This window comes from Leucopleurus acutus (assembly GCF_964270905.1).
Source record: "Leucopleurus acutus genome assembly, chromosome: 7".
Classification (NCBI taxonomy): domain Eukaryota; kingdom Metazoa; phylum Chordata; class Mammalia; order Artiodactyla; family Delphinidae; genus Leucopleurus; species Leucopleurus acutus.
This window is the reverse complement of record NC_139150.1, coordinates 53,508,383-53,527,294: the sequence shown is the minus strand read 5'-3', so window position 1 is coordinate 53,527,294 and position 18,912 is coordinate 53,508,383. Positions and strand designations below refer to the sequence as shown.

Sequence of the window (18,912 nt, the reverse complement as noted above, 5' to 3'; positions counted from 1 at the left end):
CAAATGATGTTGCAAACTTACCAAAATCCGTTGCTTTGCAGAGCTTTTTGGATTTCAGAATTTTTTTTTAATAGAAGGAAATATAGACCTAGATTATTACTTGTTTAAATCAATAATTGGTGTTTACATTATTATGACAATGTAAATACTGTTCAGTGCTGAGTCAGGTGGTATGGTAGGTGCATATGATTATATATTTTTTTCATGAAATCTTTTGTTTTTCCTGGAGTAAATTGCCTTGTTTTTTCATTAGTTTAGTTTTCCGTATACTCATGACTAATTTTTTCCATGCTTTAACAGGTCTGACAGATTGCCTATAAATATTTATTTTGTGGGATTCTCCTGTAATGCTCTGTCCTCCTCGACCACACATGAACTGGTAGCTCTCTAGTCCTATTGCGTGGCTACCCCACTTTGACTTCCCACCATATTCTTTTGTCTTCCCCTTTCTTGGTTTATACCATTCATTTCAGCAAAGAATATTTTCTAATAGCTTCTGGAGAAAGGGTGGCTGAGAAGTTTCTGTTTATCGAGTCCTCGTGTTATCATTTTGTTAGGTAGAGAATTTTAACATGAAAACAATTTTTACTCAGTATTTTTAAGGCATCTTTTTTGGGCGTCTGGTACCCAATGTTGCTGTTGAGAAGTCGAATGCCATTCTGACTCCTGAAGTTTTAAAATGACATAGTTTTTCCCTCTGGATGCTTTTAGTATTTTTTTTTCATTTCCAGTTGTCTTAGTGTGAAACTTCTAAAATTCTTGTGCTGGACATTTAGTGGGTATGTTAAATCAGAAGACTCATTTTCTTCTAGTCTGGGAATTTTTCTTATATTTTACCTTTGATGATTTCCTCGCCTCCATTTTATCTAATATCTTTGCAATTCCTGTTAGGCTTGGGCTCAGAACATCCTCCTCTGAAACTTCCCGGGTTTACACAAATAATGATACATATGACTTTTCCAGAGTTGTTTAATATCCTTGTATCTTGAAATTGAAAAACCACCAAGCAATCATTATTGTTTTAACAATAGTGCTTGAGATTTACATGGAGAAGTATGAATGATGTTACAGTCGTGGTTTTTCTCTGACCACCTCTGAAAATACCGTAATTAAAATGATCTGTTCTATTTTAACGGACATCAAGGGGAGCGTAAAGTATGAGACCATTGACTATTGGAAGAGATTTCACCTCTGGGTTTTTTCCTTCCGCTTATTAGCTCTGTGGTTATGGCTGAATCATTTAAATTTCCCTGTTCCTTAGTTTTCTCATTTATAAGATGGATATAATAATAGAACCTACTTTATATTATTATGAGGATTAAATGAATTAATACATGGGAAGCCCATAAAAAGGTTCAAGGCAGAGTTAACATAAACAAGAACTTTTAGGTATTATTATTAGAATGATGATGATGATGATGAAGATCTGTAGTTTTTTAGATGATGAGAGTAATAATGCTGATCGCCACATCTGCCTGCCCAGAAGGGCCCAACTCCAGGTCTGCCAGCCTAGGTGTTTGTTTGCCTGCTAAGTAATCTGCCTTTTCCCCCCGTGACTGCAAATGTCAGGAACAAAACACAAGTGCTGCGGGCTTCCCAGCGTGGAGGATGGTGAGCCTGCACATAAGCATAGATTCTAACAGCACTTAAAAACATAAATAGTCGATATGATTATACATCGACAAAGTCTAAGAATGAAAATAATAATGTGATAGGATGATGGAATGTTGTTTTCAAAGCTAAGTTGTTTTTACAATAAAGAAAAGAAAAAATAAATAAATAAAAGAAGTGCCCAGAATTCCAAGCACCAGACATACAGAAAGGAAAAAAAACTAGTAGCTGAGGTGGGAAGCAGCTGCATAGCACAGGGAGATCAGCTCGGTGCTTTGTGTCCACCTAGAGGGGTGGGATAGGGAGGGTGGGAGGGAGGCGCAAGAGGGAGGGGATATGGGGATATATGTATATGTACAGCTGATTCACTTTGTTATACAGCAGAAACTAACACACCATTGTAAAGCATTTATACTCCAGGGACTTCCCTTGTGGCACAGTGGTTGGGAATCTGCCTGCCAATGCAGGGGACAGAGGTTCAAGCCCTGGTCCGGGAAGATTCCACATGCTGCGGAGCAGCTGGGTCCGTGTGCCTTAACTGCTGAGCTTGCGCTCTAGAGTCCATGAGCCACAACTACTCAGCCCACGTGCCACAACTACTGAAGCCCACGAGCCTAGAGCCCGTGCTCTGCAACAAGAGAAGCCACCGCAATGAGAAGCCTGTGCACCGCAACAAAGAGTAGCCCCTGCTGGCCGCAACTAGAGAAAGCCCGTGCGCAGCAACGAAGACCCAATGCAGCCAAAAATAAAATAAATTTTAAAAAAATATCATACTCCAATAAAGATGTTAAAAAAAAAAAAAACAACCAGTAGCTGAGAAAGCCAATATGCCAGGTTAAATGCCTCACCTAGGACTCTAAACTTTTATTATAATGTAGCTTTGTGACTTGCTTTGACATTCTTTTTTATATTCCCTCTAATCTTCTGCCTGATTTTCTTATCATTGCTTTGAGGCAAGTTTAGGTTTTAGCCTGCTGTGTAATAACTGAGATGGAATGAAAGAATGGAACAGGTCAAGTGGCAGGTCTTCAAGTAAGAAGGCAGTAGGAGTCAACTTTGAGTCTATTGTCTTCTGCTCAATAGGAATGATGTTCCCGACGTTCGGCGACATCCACCTGGCCCCCTTTTCTGACGAACAGCTGTACTTGGAACACCACTCCAGAGCCAACTTTTGGTAACGTTCTCTTCTCTCCTCCCCTCCTTTCAGAGTAAACCAGAGTTCTTAAACTGTTGACATTGTGGGTCATATACTGTGTGGGTCAGGGGCTGTCCTGTGCGCTGTAGGCTGTTTAGCACCTTTCCTGGCATGTACTTCCTGGATGCCAGTAGCACCTTCCCCCTAGTTGTGGCAACCAAAAATGTCTCCAGAGATTACCAAACATCCCCTTGGAAGACAAAATCACCCCCTGTTGAGGACTACTGAAATAGACAAATAAGGGAGCCAGTTAGGCAAAATCAGACATCCAAAAAACTGCCCTAAGGCTAAAATAATAGCATCCTCCCCCTGCCTGCTGTTCCTCCCTTTCCACTTCCTTCATCCATTCTTTTGGCCCAAGGCTATGGCTTCTGCTAGAACATGCCTTTGTCAGAGAGCAGATCAATCAACATACCTTCCTGTAAATGAGTTGATCCGAAAATTTTTGGAGCTTTCCTACTAATTAGCTGTTGACCTTTGGGCAGTTCACTTCATCGTCTGAGGCTTGGTTTCTTACACTGGTAAAATGAGAACTAACACAAAACTCCTGCCAGTTTGAAACCACCACTCCTTCCGCCTTCTTTTCCTGAGATTGGTTTTTATAAGGAGAAGGAGGGGAGGAGAATGACAATATTGGACCTGTGGGAGGGAGAAACAGAACAGATACCATCCAAGTGGGGATGTGAGGCGCGTAGGAGGGAGCACAGCATGCAGCGGCAGGTGGGTGAGGATGTGAACTAAAATGTAAACTTTTCAGTTCTGGCTGAGGATGCAGAACCGTCCAACGGCAATATCCACAGTTGATTTCCAGGGCTTTCTCTTTGTAATGCCGTCCGTTGGTGAAGGGGCAGGAAATAGGAAGTGCTTTGGTTTTCCGCATTACAGAGTTCTATGAGTGAGGTCAAAGGGTTATGATTTTTCTTTCTCCCCAGTTTTTTCTGGCAAAATAGGCTTTCCCACCCCAGTTTCATAACCTTTAACGGCTTCGGTTCAATCTGTAATTTTGAAACTACAAGCCACAGAATTTCCAGTGGGTGTGAATGGCCTCTTAGTGTGTATGTGTGTGGTGACAGAGGGGGGCGATGATGTCATGTAAGGTCATGCTGACCCTAAATGTGTCTATCTTAAATGGAGAGGTTGGAGAGAGAGGAATTTCAGGTGACAGAGTATGCCAGACTTCACAGGGGAGGTTGGTTGTCCAGGCAGTTTTTCTGTGATCTCCCAGCAGTACCATCTGCTGCACGGATGGTTTTGGCAGAATGCCTTGAGAGAAATCAAGGAGGCGGCGGGGGTGGGGGTGGGGGCGGAGTTGGAGACTGTTGAGTATAGACACCCCTTTTGAGGAATTTCACTGCAAAGGGAGTTAGAGAGATGGATGGTAGCTGACCAGGGAAGGGAGGTATAAAAAAGGTAGTTTTTTTAATGGAATAAATAGAACATGTTTGCATGTTTGATGGGGAGCCCAGCCAGTCTGCTGTGATTATTAATACTCTCTAGGTAGTAAGAACTCTCTTGATGAGCTCACCCATTCCCACAGTTCAAATACCATCTTTATGCTAATGATTTCCGAGTGTATCTCTCCAGACTTGTCCTGTGAACGCCATACTTTTCCATAGCCAACTGCCTCCTGGACGTCTGCCCTTGGAGAGACGCACCATGTCCGCAGCTCAACTCCTGATCTCCCCCACTGCCACCCCACACCTGCTCTACACACAGTCTTTCCACCTCAATTGCTGACAACTTTATCCTCCCAATCATTCAGGCTCCGTATCTTGAAGGCCTTCTTTCTTTGTTCCCCATACCTAAACCGTTAAGAAATTATGTTGGTTTTACTTCCAAAGTACATTTGACCCCGAACAACACAGATTTGAACTGTGCGGACTTTTTTCAATAAACATATACTAAAGCTCTCATGTGAATCTGTGCATGTGGAACCATGGATACAGAGGGCTGACTGTAAAGTTACTGACCATTTTTGACTGCGTGGAGGGTGGGTGCACCAACAAACCCCCCCTTTTGTTCAAGGATCAACTGTATATCCAGAATCTGACCAGTTCTCAGTATTTATTGTTTCCACTTGATCACAACACTGTCATCTCTCATCTCAGTTATTGCGGTAGCTTCTTAACCTGTCTATTCCAACATCCCCAAAGCCCTCCAGTAGGTTCTACCCAGTCTGGCTCTCCTCATTTTCTACTGCTGTGTTCACTCCACTCCAGCCTCCCAGACTTCCTTGCCCATCCTCAGGCGTACCTGACACACTCCCACCTTAGGGCCTTGCATTTGCTCATCCTTCTCTGGAATACCTTTCCCTCCAGATTCACATGGCTAATTCCTTCAACTCCATAAAGTCTTTGTTAAAGGGCTTCTCAGTAGGACCTACCCTGACCACCATATTTAAAGTGGCAGCCATACCACTCCTAATCCCACTTTTTCTGCTCTGTATTTTTCCTCCAACACTTATCACCTCCTAAAAGACTTACTTACTATTGTTTATTGTCCGTATCCCTCCTCATAGAATGTAAGCACTGCAAGAGCTGGAATATTGTCACTGTTCACTACCTATCCTGCCACATGGTAGGCCCTCAATAAATATTTCTGATAAAAACTGCTGTGATCTCAAACATTTATGGAAATAATTACTATCAAGATTTTAGTTGATACCTTTCTCATTTTTCTTTTTCTTTATAAAATTAGACTCATACCATAAATACCATTTTATAGCACTTTTTAAAAATGTTATTAATACCTGTGGACATGGTCTCGGGTCTTTTAGATATTATTTTGCTGCAGAGTATTTCTTTTGTGGCTCTCTTGTAATTTATCGATTCAAGATCCAATGTTGGGTATTAAATTATTAATTATAATTTAACCCTATACATTCTATTAAGAAACAATACTAAGGTATTGTTCCTATATTCCACAAGAATGTAGAATTTTATAGACTTCTATAAATTCTATAGGAAACAATGCTAAAGTGAACATCCTGTTACAGAAATCTTGTACATTCTGATTATTACCTTACAAAAAATTGCTAGAAGCAGAATCACTGGACCAAAAGATGTGAAGAAGGAACTTTACAAAAATCATTCTGGGGCTTCCCTGGTGGCGCAGTGGTTGAGAGTCCGCCTGCCGATGCAGGGGACACGGGTTCATGCCCCGGTCCGGGAAGATCCCACATGGGGCGGAGCGGCTAGGCCCGTGAGCCATGGCCGCTGAGTCTGCGCTTCCGTAGCCTGTGCTCCGTAACGGGAGAGGCCACAACAGTGAGAGGCCCGCGTACTGCAAAAAAAAGAAAAGAAAAAATTATTCTTATATGTTGCCAAATTGCCCTGTAGAAAAGCTTTACCAATTAACACTTCCACCAGTGGTATATGAGAATGTCTGCTGAGTCTTGCCCATACAGGATATGTTCTGTTAAATGCCAGTTTGATTTGCAAAAAAAATGGTGGCCGATTTATTTTTAATCTGTATTTCTTTGATAGCTGGTGCATTTGAATGGTTTTATTTTTAGTCAACAGATACACACACAAAATTTTTTAATATATAGTTATCAAAATCCATAGCCTTCACTCTGTTTCTACTTTCTGTCCCTTTATAAGGGGGTTTCTGCATTAGACTACTAGCATGAAGGCCTTCTGTTGTATTGATGCAAGGAACAGGTGGTGAAAGCTTGCACGATTTCTGATTTCTGTTAGAAGAGGCAAAGAAGTGGATGCTGGCTGAAAGGAGGCAGGGGGATGCAAGAAGTGAGTCTGGGTGTATTCTGAGGGAGTGGGCTGAGAGACTGAGGAATAACCAACAGGCTAAATAAATAAGATCCCCAGATACAACCCATCCTCAGTCCTCACCTGACTTAACTATCGACAACGCCGCTTGATGCCTTTGACTCTTCACTTCTGAGCCCAAGCCTGATTTTCTTCCTTTCTTATTGGCCCTAATTCTCCTTTGCTGATTCTTCCTCATGACTCAAATCTTTGATGTTGGATTGACTCCTGGTTAGTTCTTAGATGTCTTCCTATTTCTGTCTGTGCTCACTTTCTTACTGATCTCATTTAAATACCGTCTTTATGTTGACAACTCCCATAGTTAGAACTCCAGGCCAGACTTCTCCCCAGAACCATAGACTTCGGATGTCCAAGTGGCTGGTGACAGCTCACGCTGGATGTCTGTTGGGCATCTTAAATTTAATACATCCAAAGGCAAGCTGCTGATTTTCACCACCACCCCCTGCCCACCCCTGCAAAACAAACATAAAACAAGCAAAACAAAAAACCCTGCTTCTACTACAGTCTTGAAATAGCCTCCTAACTCATTTCCTCTTTTTAAACAACAACCAACATGATCTTGATAACACATGATGAGGTCATGTTATTCTTCCGCCCAGAACCCTCCACTGACTTCCGATCGTCTGCATAAGAACGTCCAGAGTTCTCCCGATAGATGGTAAGACTCCGCCTGATCAAGTTCCACCCTGCTGTCCCTCGGACATCATCTCCTGCCACTTGCTCTCTTGTCCTCTCCACTCTGGCCTCATTGGTTGGGCTCCCTGCTTCCCCTCGAACATACTAGGCCTGCTGGCACCTCACTGCCCTTCCCTCTGCCTGAAACGCAGGTGTCACTGGGGCTCGCTCTCACCTCCTTCAGGTCTTAGCTCACCTGTCGTCATCTCAGGGAGACCATCTGTCAGTTAAAACTTGTAATCTCTTCCCTCCTGGAAGCCCTTATCCCACTTCTCACTTCCTTTTTCTCTATAGCACTTATTATCTTCTGCCATATATATGCTTTTACTTATCTGTTTTATTTCTTGGCCATCTCCCCCCATGAGAGTACAAGTTCTGTAAGAGTGGCTGTTCGATTTACTGCTGTGTCCCCATTGTCTGACCTAGATGATCATCATTGCTCAATACATTTTTGTTAACTAGAAGACAAATGCATTATTTATAAGATTTCTTTATATATTAAGGGTATTAAGACTTTGTTGTAGTTGCTTCAGAATTTTCTCTTCGCCTTGTAATATTCTTTGTGGTGGTTTTTACCACAAAAGGAGTTAAAAACTTTTATGTGTGTAAATCTACCAATATTTTATTTTACAGTTTCTTTCTTTTCCTTTATTTGAAAAAAAGCTTCCCCACCCTGAGTCTGGTATTAGCTTCCTTCTACTTCTTTCATATTTTACTTTTTTTACACTTAACAGTCTTTCAAATATACATTTAACTCTAAAATTCGTTTAAGTGTGCAGTAAGCATATAACTTTAGCCTTTTTAAATAACCAGTCATGGGGTTCACTCTTGGTAGACAAGCTTACTACATTCTGATGTTAGTAGCAGTCACCTACAGAATGAATAATTTCCTTTTCTTACTGGATTAAGATTCCTCGGCCCTTATTAATTAAGATTCTGAAAAGTATCTCCTGCGAGTAAGGCTCAGTCATGAAGAATCATCATTCTCAGCTGTAAAACTTCTTTAGGTGATGGGTACTACTGACAGTACTGAAAATATATAATTGGTTCAGGGGATAAAACCAAGGCTTTTAAATACAATTTTTAATGGATTCTCATATCAAGAAAAATATATACATAGGATCAATTAAGAGGAGTAACCAAATATTCTCAAGAAGTTTGAGATGATACTAGTTTACCTCGTTACAGTTATTACAGTTATAGAACATACAAGCATAGGCAAGTAGGCAGTAGTTAAAAACTAGATAAATCAGACTCTAGAACCAGATTCAACTGTGTTTAATTCTTGGTTCTGTCAGTTACTAACTGTAAAACCTTAGCCAAGTTAATCTAATTTCTTTTAGACCCAAGTTTCTTATTTATAAACTAAAGATAACAGTGTTACCTACCTGGGGATGGGGAGTTTAAGGGATGGGACCTTTCCTTGTACAACTGTCAGAGCCCTTTCTTCAGAGGCCAGTGTGAGGGTTCTAACAGATGCTGAATATGTCTATCCCAGTTGCACATTCAGGGACTGGGAAAATAACTACATGGTGGGTATGAACTCATTGGACACCCTGTGCAATAGACTTGGTCAGACCTTCCTTTGCTACCTCCATAAACCCTTACTAACCAGAGATATCCCAAGATTTCTCATATCAATATCACTTCTTATCTCACATTCCTCAAAAAAATCTAGATATTCTCCTTTCTCCTACATAGTTGCTTTGCCACAGAGAAGAATTGGGGAATGTTTACCATATGTTCCTGCAGTGGCATTGCAGAGTCCTCCCTCAAGGGACTGGGTTTCCACTTCAGTCATGGGCCAGTGGTCACTGGATCCATAAACCAGATCTCTAAGTTAGATCTGGAAATTGGATGAGGGACCTAATCTTCCCATTGTGACAGCTGATATCGTGCTCGTAAGCTACCAAGATTTTTGTTGTTGTTGTTATAGAAATTGAGTACTGTCTAGTCACTGTGCATGTATTTCACCTCTCTGGTAACACTAGGACCTTTTAGCAACCACTTACAGGTCCCTCTGGATCAAGGTACCCTGACTGCCACTCTAGTCTCGCCGTCCAGCACAGTAATTATGTCATTCTAGCCTATGATGGTTAATTACCGCTTTCTTGCTTCTGACATTCTGAAATTCCATCCAGATTATGCTCATTCGGAGCACAATTTAATGGCAGCATCACCCGTCACTGTCTTTGATGTACTGAGGACAGCATGCCTCAGATCTTTCACTAGTTTGTTCCCAATTACCTATATGAATGGAGAGTTTCCTGGACTTTGCCTGAGAATAGTCAGGTGGAACAATCTTACATCTTACACAGTAAATCCGTCTAGCATTTCCACCTCTCTGAGCCTTGGACCCCTTCCTCAATACTATACTGCAGAAATTCTGGAATCTCCATCTCATTAACTGCAGGCCATCATGATGACCGAGCTTCAAAGTGACATACATCCCAGCAGACTACTAGGAGTGGTATCTGCTAGAACATTGAATCCTGGGAGTGCCATTGTTGATGAATTGCACCCTATGCTGACATATTCTACCCCCACTAGTCCAACACCCTTAAAGTCCACTCCGATACCCATTTCCCTGGTTCTTAGCAGAAAATATTAACCAGCTTCTCTAATGTTTTAGTCACGTAAGTTATCTCCTCCTGGAGTAGGAATTGTACTTACTGCTTGGGCTGTGCTGGAGTTACCATCCTGACAGCAATGAGGGACCATTAGCCTGGAGGCAGTGCGCAACAGTGAGGCAGATCTTGAGGGGAATAAGATTATCTTGCAAGGCCCAGGCTTCAAGAGGAGTTGTTGTGCAGTCTTCAGGCAAAGGGAAGCTGTTCTTCTCTGACAGGACAGATGAGAATTAGGCTTCTGCTGGTTTGAAGGATTCAGAGGAGTTGGGAAGGTCTTTTCAGGATTCTCTGCCTTGTCCACTCTACTATCTTAATTCCAGCTCTCAGGGCCCTAGTCTCTTCCTGTCAGGGCCCCAACTGTGATATGTAAGATCTGTCAAGGTTGCACACCCAATATCCTTTGCAACTCTTCCACTGTTGCTGCTTTACTATCTTGTTTGGGGTGGGGAGACGGGGCAGTTCCAGTTTCAAGAATGTGGCTTTTAACTCTCAAATTCTATACCTGATTTTCTGCACAGAAGGCCTTGGAGCACCAAGGAGATACGAATTCCCTGAAATTCTGCTAAGGAAGCCCTCTGGATTTCACAGTGTGTCTTAAGTTGGGAGTTGACTGTTCTGAGATAATAGTCTTCTTTTTGCAAAGCTTCCAATGCTATTAACAGAGCCTTGTCTCTGTTAATAGGGGTCCAAAGGCTCAGAGCCTCAATCCATATAATTATCACCCCAAAACTTCAAGCACGCAGTTACCTTATAGCCCAGTGCCTCACCTTCCACCTTTACTGCATCCTAATTAGCCACTAGTGAGACTGTTAGTAATTGTGATGAAACTACATGCTAAGAGTTTTCCCTCCACACTTACCAGTAATTCTACATTCAAGGGCCACACCCATATTGATTGTCTTAGCTTGGGTTCCCCAGGAATCAGGGTCTTAGGCAAAGCTCATGAGCTACTTTATTAACGAATGCCATCCCAGTAAAACAAGAATGAGGAGAAAACAGAGGGAGGCAGGAAAGGAGGGAGAGATGATGCAAAAGTGCATAACTGAGCTGACCACCACATGGTAGCAAATACCAAGAGATTGCTTGATCCCTCAGGACCATCTTCAGAGGTCAAATGAACTGTATCTCAGGACAGTTTACACAGATGATGGGAGAGAAGTGTATTTATCCATTGGCTCTTAACTCCTCATTGGGCAGCTGTTTACCCCTAACATTAAGTAGTCTGCACTTCGGGGTTGTACATGCACGGACACCAAATGGGGGTCAGGGCACCTCACGCCCCACAGTCTGCAGGGATGCTCAGGGCAGGAGGCGAGAGCACACGGTGCAGGTCTGAGGTGAGGCGCTGCTGGGTTGTGCTCACGTGGAGTCAGATGAGTCCATACCTTGACACAGCGGGGGCAGAATACCTGGCTGAGGACTCCAGAGGCAGATAAGACAGAGGATCTGAGGTGACCCTTAAAAGGTGATATACCACTTAAGGAACCAAAAGACATTTCCCAGTTTCCTTTTCAGAGTATTGTGAGTGGGCTGTACGCACCCATCATGCTTGACAACGGCAGAGCGAGTTGAGCGATAGCAGGGATGCCAGTGGTGGATGGTGTATAGTCAGCTGTTCTTTACAGAAATCAGAAGTCTGTGCTTACAAAGGACAAGGGAAGATGAATGTAAGCAGAATTCTGCCACGGGCAGTGAGAGCTCCCTTCTTGCACCTTTCCACTCTGACTCTACTAAATGCCTCCTTGACCATGGTGTTGCTGAGAAGCATTATTTTGAAGGGAATCCATTCCGCTGAATGCACAAGCTGCTACATTCTACTGCAAAGGCACTGGATGGTTTGTTCTTAGGCTAATTCTGCCCCCAAACTGAAATTTCTACTAAAGGTTCTTTTGGTATAGCTAGAAGTTTAGGCCTTCTGGTCTTTCCCAAAAATATATTTGGCCCTGATAGTCACTGGTTCTTAGGAATACCATATGGACCAAATAAGAACATTTCAAATTACCGTGAGGTACAACCAGATTTTTGTTGGAAGTCAAGTGTATGCACAAAGTATCACAGAGAACTTTTGCAGGAATACTACCAACACAATTGTGTTTGGACTTTCATATGCCACTGTCCTTACTTCATTTACATTCAGTGATTCCTGGGACTATAACCTTCGTTCAGCTACCCAGTATTTCTTCTTAATATTTCCTCTGGTTCTCTTTTATGTCTGCAGCTCTTGAACTCACCAGGCTTTTGCTCATGAAATAAGCCTCAATTTCTGTATTCATCTTTTTTGTAACCTATGTCAAACTCATAGCTCTTTCATAGTATTCTGCCACTGGGCCCATACACATCCAGATCTGTGTAGTCAGGGATACACTATTTCAGTTTCTGGATCCTCTCGCATCAGAGCTCTCCATTTTCAAACAGAGTTCAACTTCAGCAGACATCACTTCATCATCCCTGGGCCTGGTTCTATACACTCTTAAGCTAAAGCACTTTAGTTCTGTACTCACAGAACTAGGACTCCCCTGAATTAGGCAAAACTATTCATCAGAATTATATTCATAGCACACATAATGGCACACTCTTATTAACTGTTTTCTTTTTAGTTAAGGCACTTACGGTTTTAAGTGACAAAAGAAAGAATTTTAAAATGGCTTAAAAAAAAGGATATTTTTGACTAACATATTTGAAAAGCCTGAGTAGATTCAGCTTCTCAGGCACAAATGGCTTCCAGGGCACAGACACTTATTGGGTCCAGGTCTCTCTCTATCCCTTAGCTCAGCTCCATTCTTGGATAGGGCTCTTCCCTCATGGCAGCAATGTGGTTTCCAGGAAATCCAGATTTATAGACTCATAGCTCCATGTCCACTTCTCTGTTGCAACAGTTTGAACAAAAGTCTTAGACTTGACTTTCCTTGGGTCACATGCTTAACCCTGAGTCCATCATTAAGGCCAGAGAGATAAGACACTCTGATTGGCTACAACTCAGCCACATGCCAGAATTTATTGCTGAGGGCAGAGTCAAACCATCCAAACCCCAAGAACTGAGAGTGAGGAAGAAGTGCCTCTCAGAAGAAAATCTGGTGCCGTAATCAGAAGAAGAGCAACTCTTTGCTGGGTAGAATAAACAAAAGATGTCCACCATAGTTGTCTTGAATGATCCACTTTTTCTTCTGATCCATTTCCATAGGTCCAATTCTTATACAGACCAGTAATGTCTAGATTTATGTTGGTACACCGAGGGGTGCTCCATGGATTCCTTTACAGAATCCCAGGCTTTCCCTTTCTTAATGAAAGAGGCAGTCTGAAGCTTGATTTCTTTTAAGGCCTGTGCACCCATTTCCCTTTCTCCTTTATACTAAAAAAACCCTATTTTTGCAAATACAAAAAGCATATAAATATAGCCCATGTAAAATATAAGCCACTTTGCTAGGGTTTAAGCCAGCAAAACCAGAGACATAATGAGCTGAGCATCTTTATAGATACCGCTTTACAGAATGGTATGTCTGCATGCTGTTGATGCAGAAAATTGTCAAAAAGAGCCAAGCTTCAAGTCCTGCTACATAAGAGGAATGTATAAGAAATAAAACAAAGTTGCAATTGGTTTCTAGGCATGCATCCTTCTCCTACCAGGCATTCCCAGCAGGCCATTCCAGCAACCCTCTTACGCTGCATCCTCAGCATCGTGTGTGGCTTAGGTGACGTTTTTGGATCCTTGTTTTTGTTTCCTAATTCTTAGGGTTATATATGTCTCTCCTCAGGTTGGCATATCACTGGTTGTTAATTCTGGTAGAACATATTCCATTAAGATACCCAAAAGTTGCTTAATCGTCAAAAAGCAGAATAGGATTTTCCTTCCTCCCTTAACTTTTCTTCCTTCTCTCTCTCTTTTTCTGGCCTTTTTAAAGGAAGGAAGTATTTAATGGGGATGAGTGAATTTTTTTTGTTAGAATAGAATGAGGAAGCAAAGATTTAAAAAAAAATTTTTCATTGGAGTCTAGTTGATTTACAATGTTGTGTTAGTTTCTGAAAGATTTTTATTACAGTCAAACATCTGAGTTATGCTACGAGAGTGTGGGTTCATATTAGCAAGACAAAGGAGTGTGTGTGTTAACCCCACTGTTAACTTCTGCAAGAGAACCTCGGGCAGTACCACCATCCTTCTAAGACAGATCCAGGACACTGTGGGAGGAGGAAGGACAAAAGTCCAAGGTGAGCTAGAGGAGAAACAAGGACAAAAGACCAAGGTGAGCTAGAGGAGAGACAAAAACAAAAGAGACCCAAGAGGGAGGATTCCCCTGGATGCTTCTCCAAGCTCGGCTCTGCATGGAGACCATGGAGAGGCTGATGGGATGGTAAATGGGTGGCCTCTTTTGCTGTACTCTGGGTGTGTTTAGGTGTAGCTAATGTAAGATTGTTTTCCTTCTGGACTGTATTTGCAGGATTTTTCAGATGTTGCATGTCTTACGGTGGAGAAGGAGGAGAGGAAGAGGGAGGTACACTTGAAATTTGAAGTCAAGAGAAAAACATGCATGTAGACTCCTCCTTATGCGCTCATAAAGAGGCCATAAGCTAACTTGGAAAATAAAACCCACATACGATGAGAACAATGGAACTTATCCCCAGCTTCCAAGTCGACAGATTCGTTTCCTGATCCATCCCCCAGCAGTGTATCTTAGGAAACCCAGAAAGGTGCCACCTCCCATCTGCTTTCATTATTTTATGATGCATTTCAGAAGGAGATTTGAGATTTCTAAGAAATGGAAGTATGGTCCAGCCAGAAAGTTTTTAAAACCCAGGCAGTGGGCTCTTTGCCTGCAGCTCTCCGTCTGCCCCAGGAATGGTGCCCGTTTGCACCACACTGATCTTGGCTGCTGGGTTTTAATTGGCAGTGAACACACAAAGGGAATGGCACATCCTGGGCCCCTCTCAGAGCTGAGGTTGAATGCAAAGACTCTAGTACACAGAGAATAGAGAGCAGTTCCCAGCCTCCGCCACTGCCAGGTGGAGGGCTGTCTTTGCCTTTGGGATTTTCTCTTTCACCTACTTGGCCAGGATTCTAGAACAGCTAACTTAGTCGTCTTCAACCCTGATCGTGCATTAGAATCACCTGTTGAGCTTTGGAAACAAGTGCTAGGGCCGCACCCCCAGATCAAATAAATCACAACTTGGGGGATGCAGTCCAAGCATCAGCACTTTTTAAAAGCTTTCTAGGGGATTCTCAAGGACAGTCAAGGTTGAGTCCTTCTGGGCTTTCTGGGAAGTTCTCTGTCTCTGTCTGACCCTCCACTCCTCTCCCCTTGCCTGTCTTCACCCCTTCTTCCCTCCCACCCCTCTCCTCTCTTCCCCTTCCCTCTCTCTCCCCCCTTCCCTCCAATAAAAAATTTTGTGATAATGACTTACTTCCCCAAGAAAACTTCCATTCTCTTTCTAAGTACTGAAAAGATCGTCTAAACTTACAGTGTTCTGTTTCCAAACATTTTCTAGGATTATAGGAGTCTTGTTTTCAAAATGTGTACTTATAAAGTGATGTACAGCAGTTTGGCTTTACCTGTGGACAGCCTGGCTCTGGCCCTTGATGGAAGGAGATTAGGAAACAAGAGATGAAGCCAAAGAAACTTTGGCGAATGATTTTCTGTTTCCCCATTGTCCTTATTGGCACCAGTGCCCACACACAGGGCCATTTAGGACACCAAGTTCTCCGTTCATTCATTAAATGCATAGATAGATACGTAGATATCTTTAGTCCTAACAGTATTCGAGGCCCTATGCTAAGTGCTAAATATACACTGAAAGAAAAAGAATAGCTTCTGCTTTTAAGTGCCTAAAACTTGAATATTTAATTGTAATACCAGGTTTTACATTTTCAAATGGAAATATTTGAGCTGAGTCACAAAGATTGAGTAGGAATTAATAGGGCAATAGAAGGAAAGGAGCATTCTAGGCAGGAGGGAAAATAGGCAAAGGCTCAGAGGTGAGAAATGGTATAAGCCCTTCAGGATCTGTAAGAGGCTCTGGGGGATGGTGTTTTGCTTGCAGGTTGGCGACTAGCTGTTGACTTAACAATATTAGGCCTCCCTGCCTCTCGTGAGGGCCTCTGAGGCATCGCCTCCTGATTAAGAGCCTTACTTTGACTGAAAATCTAACTGCACGCCCCCAGTTTTTATGATTATTCTGTGTCTTTTTTCTCTCTTTTCCCTGCAGGTGTAGGGGTGTGGGAGGATAGACACTGATGAATTGAATTTCCATTTGATTCACAGGCTATATACAGCATGTGCACACACACCCTTAGTAGGGAAGACTCTTTTCAATCTAGGGATAAAGGCCTTCAGCCTCTAGTGATAAGGGCCCCAAGCCTTTCTGGAGTTGGGCCTGGGAATTGGAATTTTTAACAAGCTCTCCAAGTAGTCCCATGACGCAGTCACACTGGGAAGCACTGCCCTAGTGCACAGTGCTGATCTGAGAAGGTGAAGTTCAGAGAATAATAGCCAACACTTATGTAGTAGTAACGAAATGCCCAGCACTGCTTAAAGTGCTTTACTTATAGTAACTCATTTAACCCTTACTGAAACCCTACAAAGTCAGCTTATAATTATTCCCATTTTAGAGATACAGAAACGGAAGCACAGAGTTCAGGTGACTTGCCCACTGCACACAGTCAGTCAGTGGCAGAGTGTGAACAAAGCCACTCTTAATGCACACCCTAGATCTCTGTAAAGAGCCAAGACCATTAGCCAAGCTGGCAGGGAGTTCTTGCTGTGCTCCAGGCACCAGTCATGTGCCGGTAGACGCTTCACATCTGGCTCAGTGAGGGGAGGAAGCACTTGTAGAATTTGTCCAGTTCTGTGGTCCAGATGTCCCTGACCACAGAATTGGGAAGAAATGTGCCCAGTGTTGAGTCAGCTCCAGTTCACCACCAGACACAGCTGTCACTGACTTGTGACTCTAAGTGGTGTTGGCCACCATGGCAAATGCCAGCAAGGTGCAGGCCAGTGGCTATGGAAGAACAGAAGAGGGAAATCTGTTTCCTAAAACAGTTGGGGGAGTATCAAGAGGCTTTGGAGATCTCAAGTTGTGCTCTGGGTTGAGATAATGAGAGGGCTAAGGAATTGTATTTCGGAACATGGAAGGCATGTCCTGGAGCAGGCAGCCACCTTGTGGTGTGAGGTCAAGGGTGGGGACCCTAAGGCCTTCCTGCCCCCAAATATCCCTGTCAGTATTCTCCCCACAAGTAATTTCCTCCATCTCAGCTACCTCCTCCCTTCTCTCCCCACCCCAGTTCAAGTGCAGATTCTCTAGAGAGGTTTCTTCCTCTAATCTACCCCTTGCCCTTCACACTTTCTCACACTTGCTCCAGGGCTAACTTAGAGGACCAGTGAGGCAGCCTCGCAGCGCATCACAGCTCTGTGGGTCTTGGGGACGCAGGACAGATGCATGCTGATTCTTTGTGCTACCTGTTTTAGGTACCAGCAGTGTTTCTACGGGGTTAACCTGTCCAGTCTCCAGGGTGCTGCGGTGGACGAATACTTCAGACAGCCAATAGTAGTAAGTGTGTCTTTCTTCCCATGTGTTTATCTGTTGATTCATTCACTTACTAACTCAGGCACCTGGGACGCACTGTGCTCTCAGGCTCTGTGCTAAGCCATCACAGAAGCAAAGAAGGAGCTCCTTGGAGCACTGTGTTTCAAGTTTTCCAGCTCTGATCTCCCGAGCAATTAGGAGAATTCTCAGAGAATGATACTGTTGAAAGCAAGGAAATTTTCCGTGTGCCCTTCAGTAAGTAACTTCTGATTCTCCAACTGTCCTGACTCACCCCATGCACATACTCAGCCCTCATACTTGTTCAATAATTCACATCCTCCCATTGATTCCAGTGGCCCAAGGCATAATAAAAGGGGAAGCTTTGGATAATAAATAGCTTGGAACAGGAGTTTTGTTGTCAGACAGATTTGGGTTTCAGTTGTGGTCCCATCTAGCTGTGTAACCTTGGGCAACTTAAGTTTGCATTATCTGAAACTCTTTCAGTTTTAAGTGGAAGGAAACCCAACTCAAACTGGCTTAAACTAAAATGAAATTATTGGTCCTCAAATATTGCAAAGCCTGGAGACAGAGCTTGCTTCAGGGACCTGTTGCAGGAGTTCAGACAATGTCACAATGGTCTGGTTTTTCTATTCTCATCACTTATCTCCATTTCCTCTGGTTTTACTCTGTTCCTAGACAGGATCTCTCCTTATGGTAGCAAGATGGCAGCAGAAGCTACAGCTTCAGATTCTTACAACTCTGAGTCCCACAGGAGAGCCTGCCTTTTCCTAATAACTTTGGCAAAACCCCCAGAATTAGTTTAGATAGAGCCTGCTTGTCCTACCTTGGGTCCTGCGTCCATCTGTGAGCCAATTCCTGTCTTCAGGGGAAAAGCAGTGCTCTTCGTTGGCCAATCTGAGGTCATAGGCCACACCTGGAGCTGATGGTAGACTGAATTCCTATGGAACTTCTTGTAGTGTCGAGAGGAGGTAAATTCTGGATGGTCCAAAAACCACCAAATGCCTGCTCCAGAGTCGTTGGTGAGGTTTAAATGATATAACCTAGTAAAGCACTTACTAAATAAAGCGCTTACGAAATAATTGTGAGCTTTTATTATTAGTATCATACTCATGAAGCTCATGCCCTCTAAATTCTAACTCTTGTTGACTTAAAATTTCAGGAGGAAAGCTAGACTGCAATCTTGCTAGAGTTCAGTTTATTCTGATAGAAAGGTATCTTTGGTTTTTTTCCCCAAGGACACATTTGACATTAGGATTTTGATGGCTCGGACAGTCAAGTACACAGTAAACTTTATGGATGCAGAAGAGGCAGATCTCCACAGGTTGGTACCAACCAATGTTGCTCTTGATTTTTAAAATCTCCTCTACCCCCCCCCCATCCCCCAAACTTCAGGGCAGAGTTCCACAGCTCACACAGGGAAGAGATTTCAGGTGTGAGTCACACACAGGAATGGTCCATCAATTACTAGTTTCATTTATTG

General features: G+C 42.9%; 1 protein-coding gene across 1 annotated transcript in view; it reads left to right on the top strand.

Moving 5' to 3' along the window:
- LOC309963804 (histone-arginine methyltransferase CARM1-like) overlaps window positions 1–18,912 on the top strand; it is a gene marked incomplete at its 3' end in the record, with an annotated part of 116,780 nt that overhangs the window by 59,519 nt on the left and 38,349 nt on the right. The window contains exons 5-7 of the mRNA XM_082842341.1: window positions 2,695–2,785; window positions 17,354–17,435; window positions 18,668–18,753. Of these exons, the coding sequence (XP_082698467.1) occupies window positions 2,695–2,785; window positions 17,354–17,435; window positions 18,668–18,753 (259 nt within the window). The remainder of the gene's footprint in view (window positions 1–2,694; window positions 2,786–17,353; window positions 17,436–18,667; window positions 18,754–18,912) is intronic.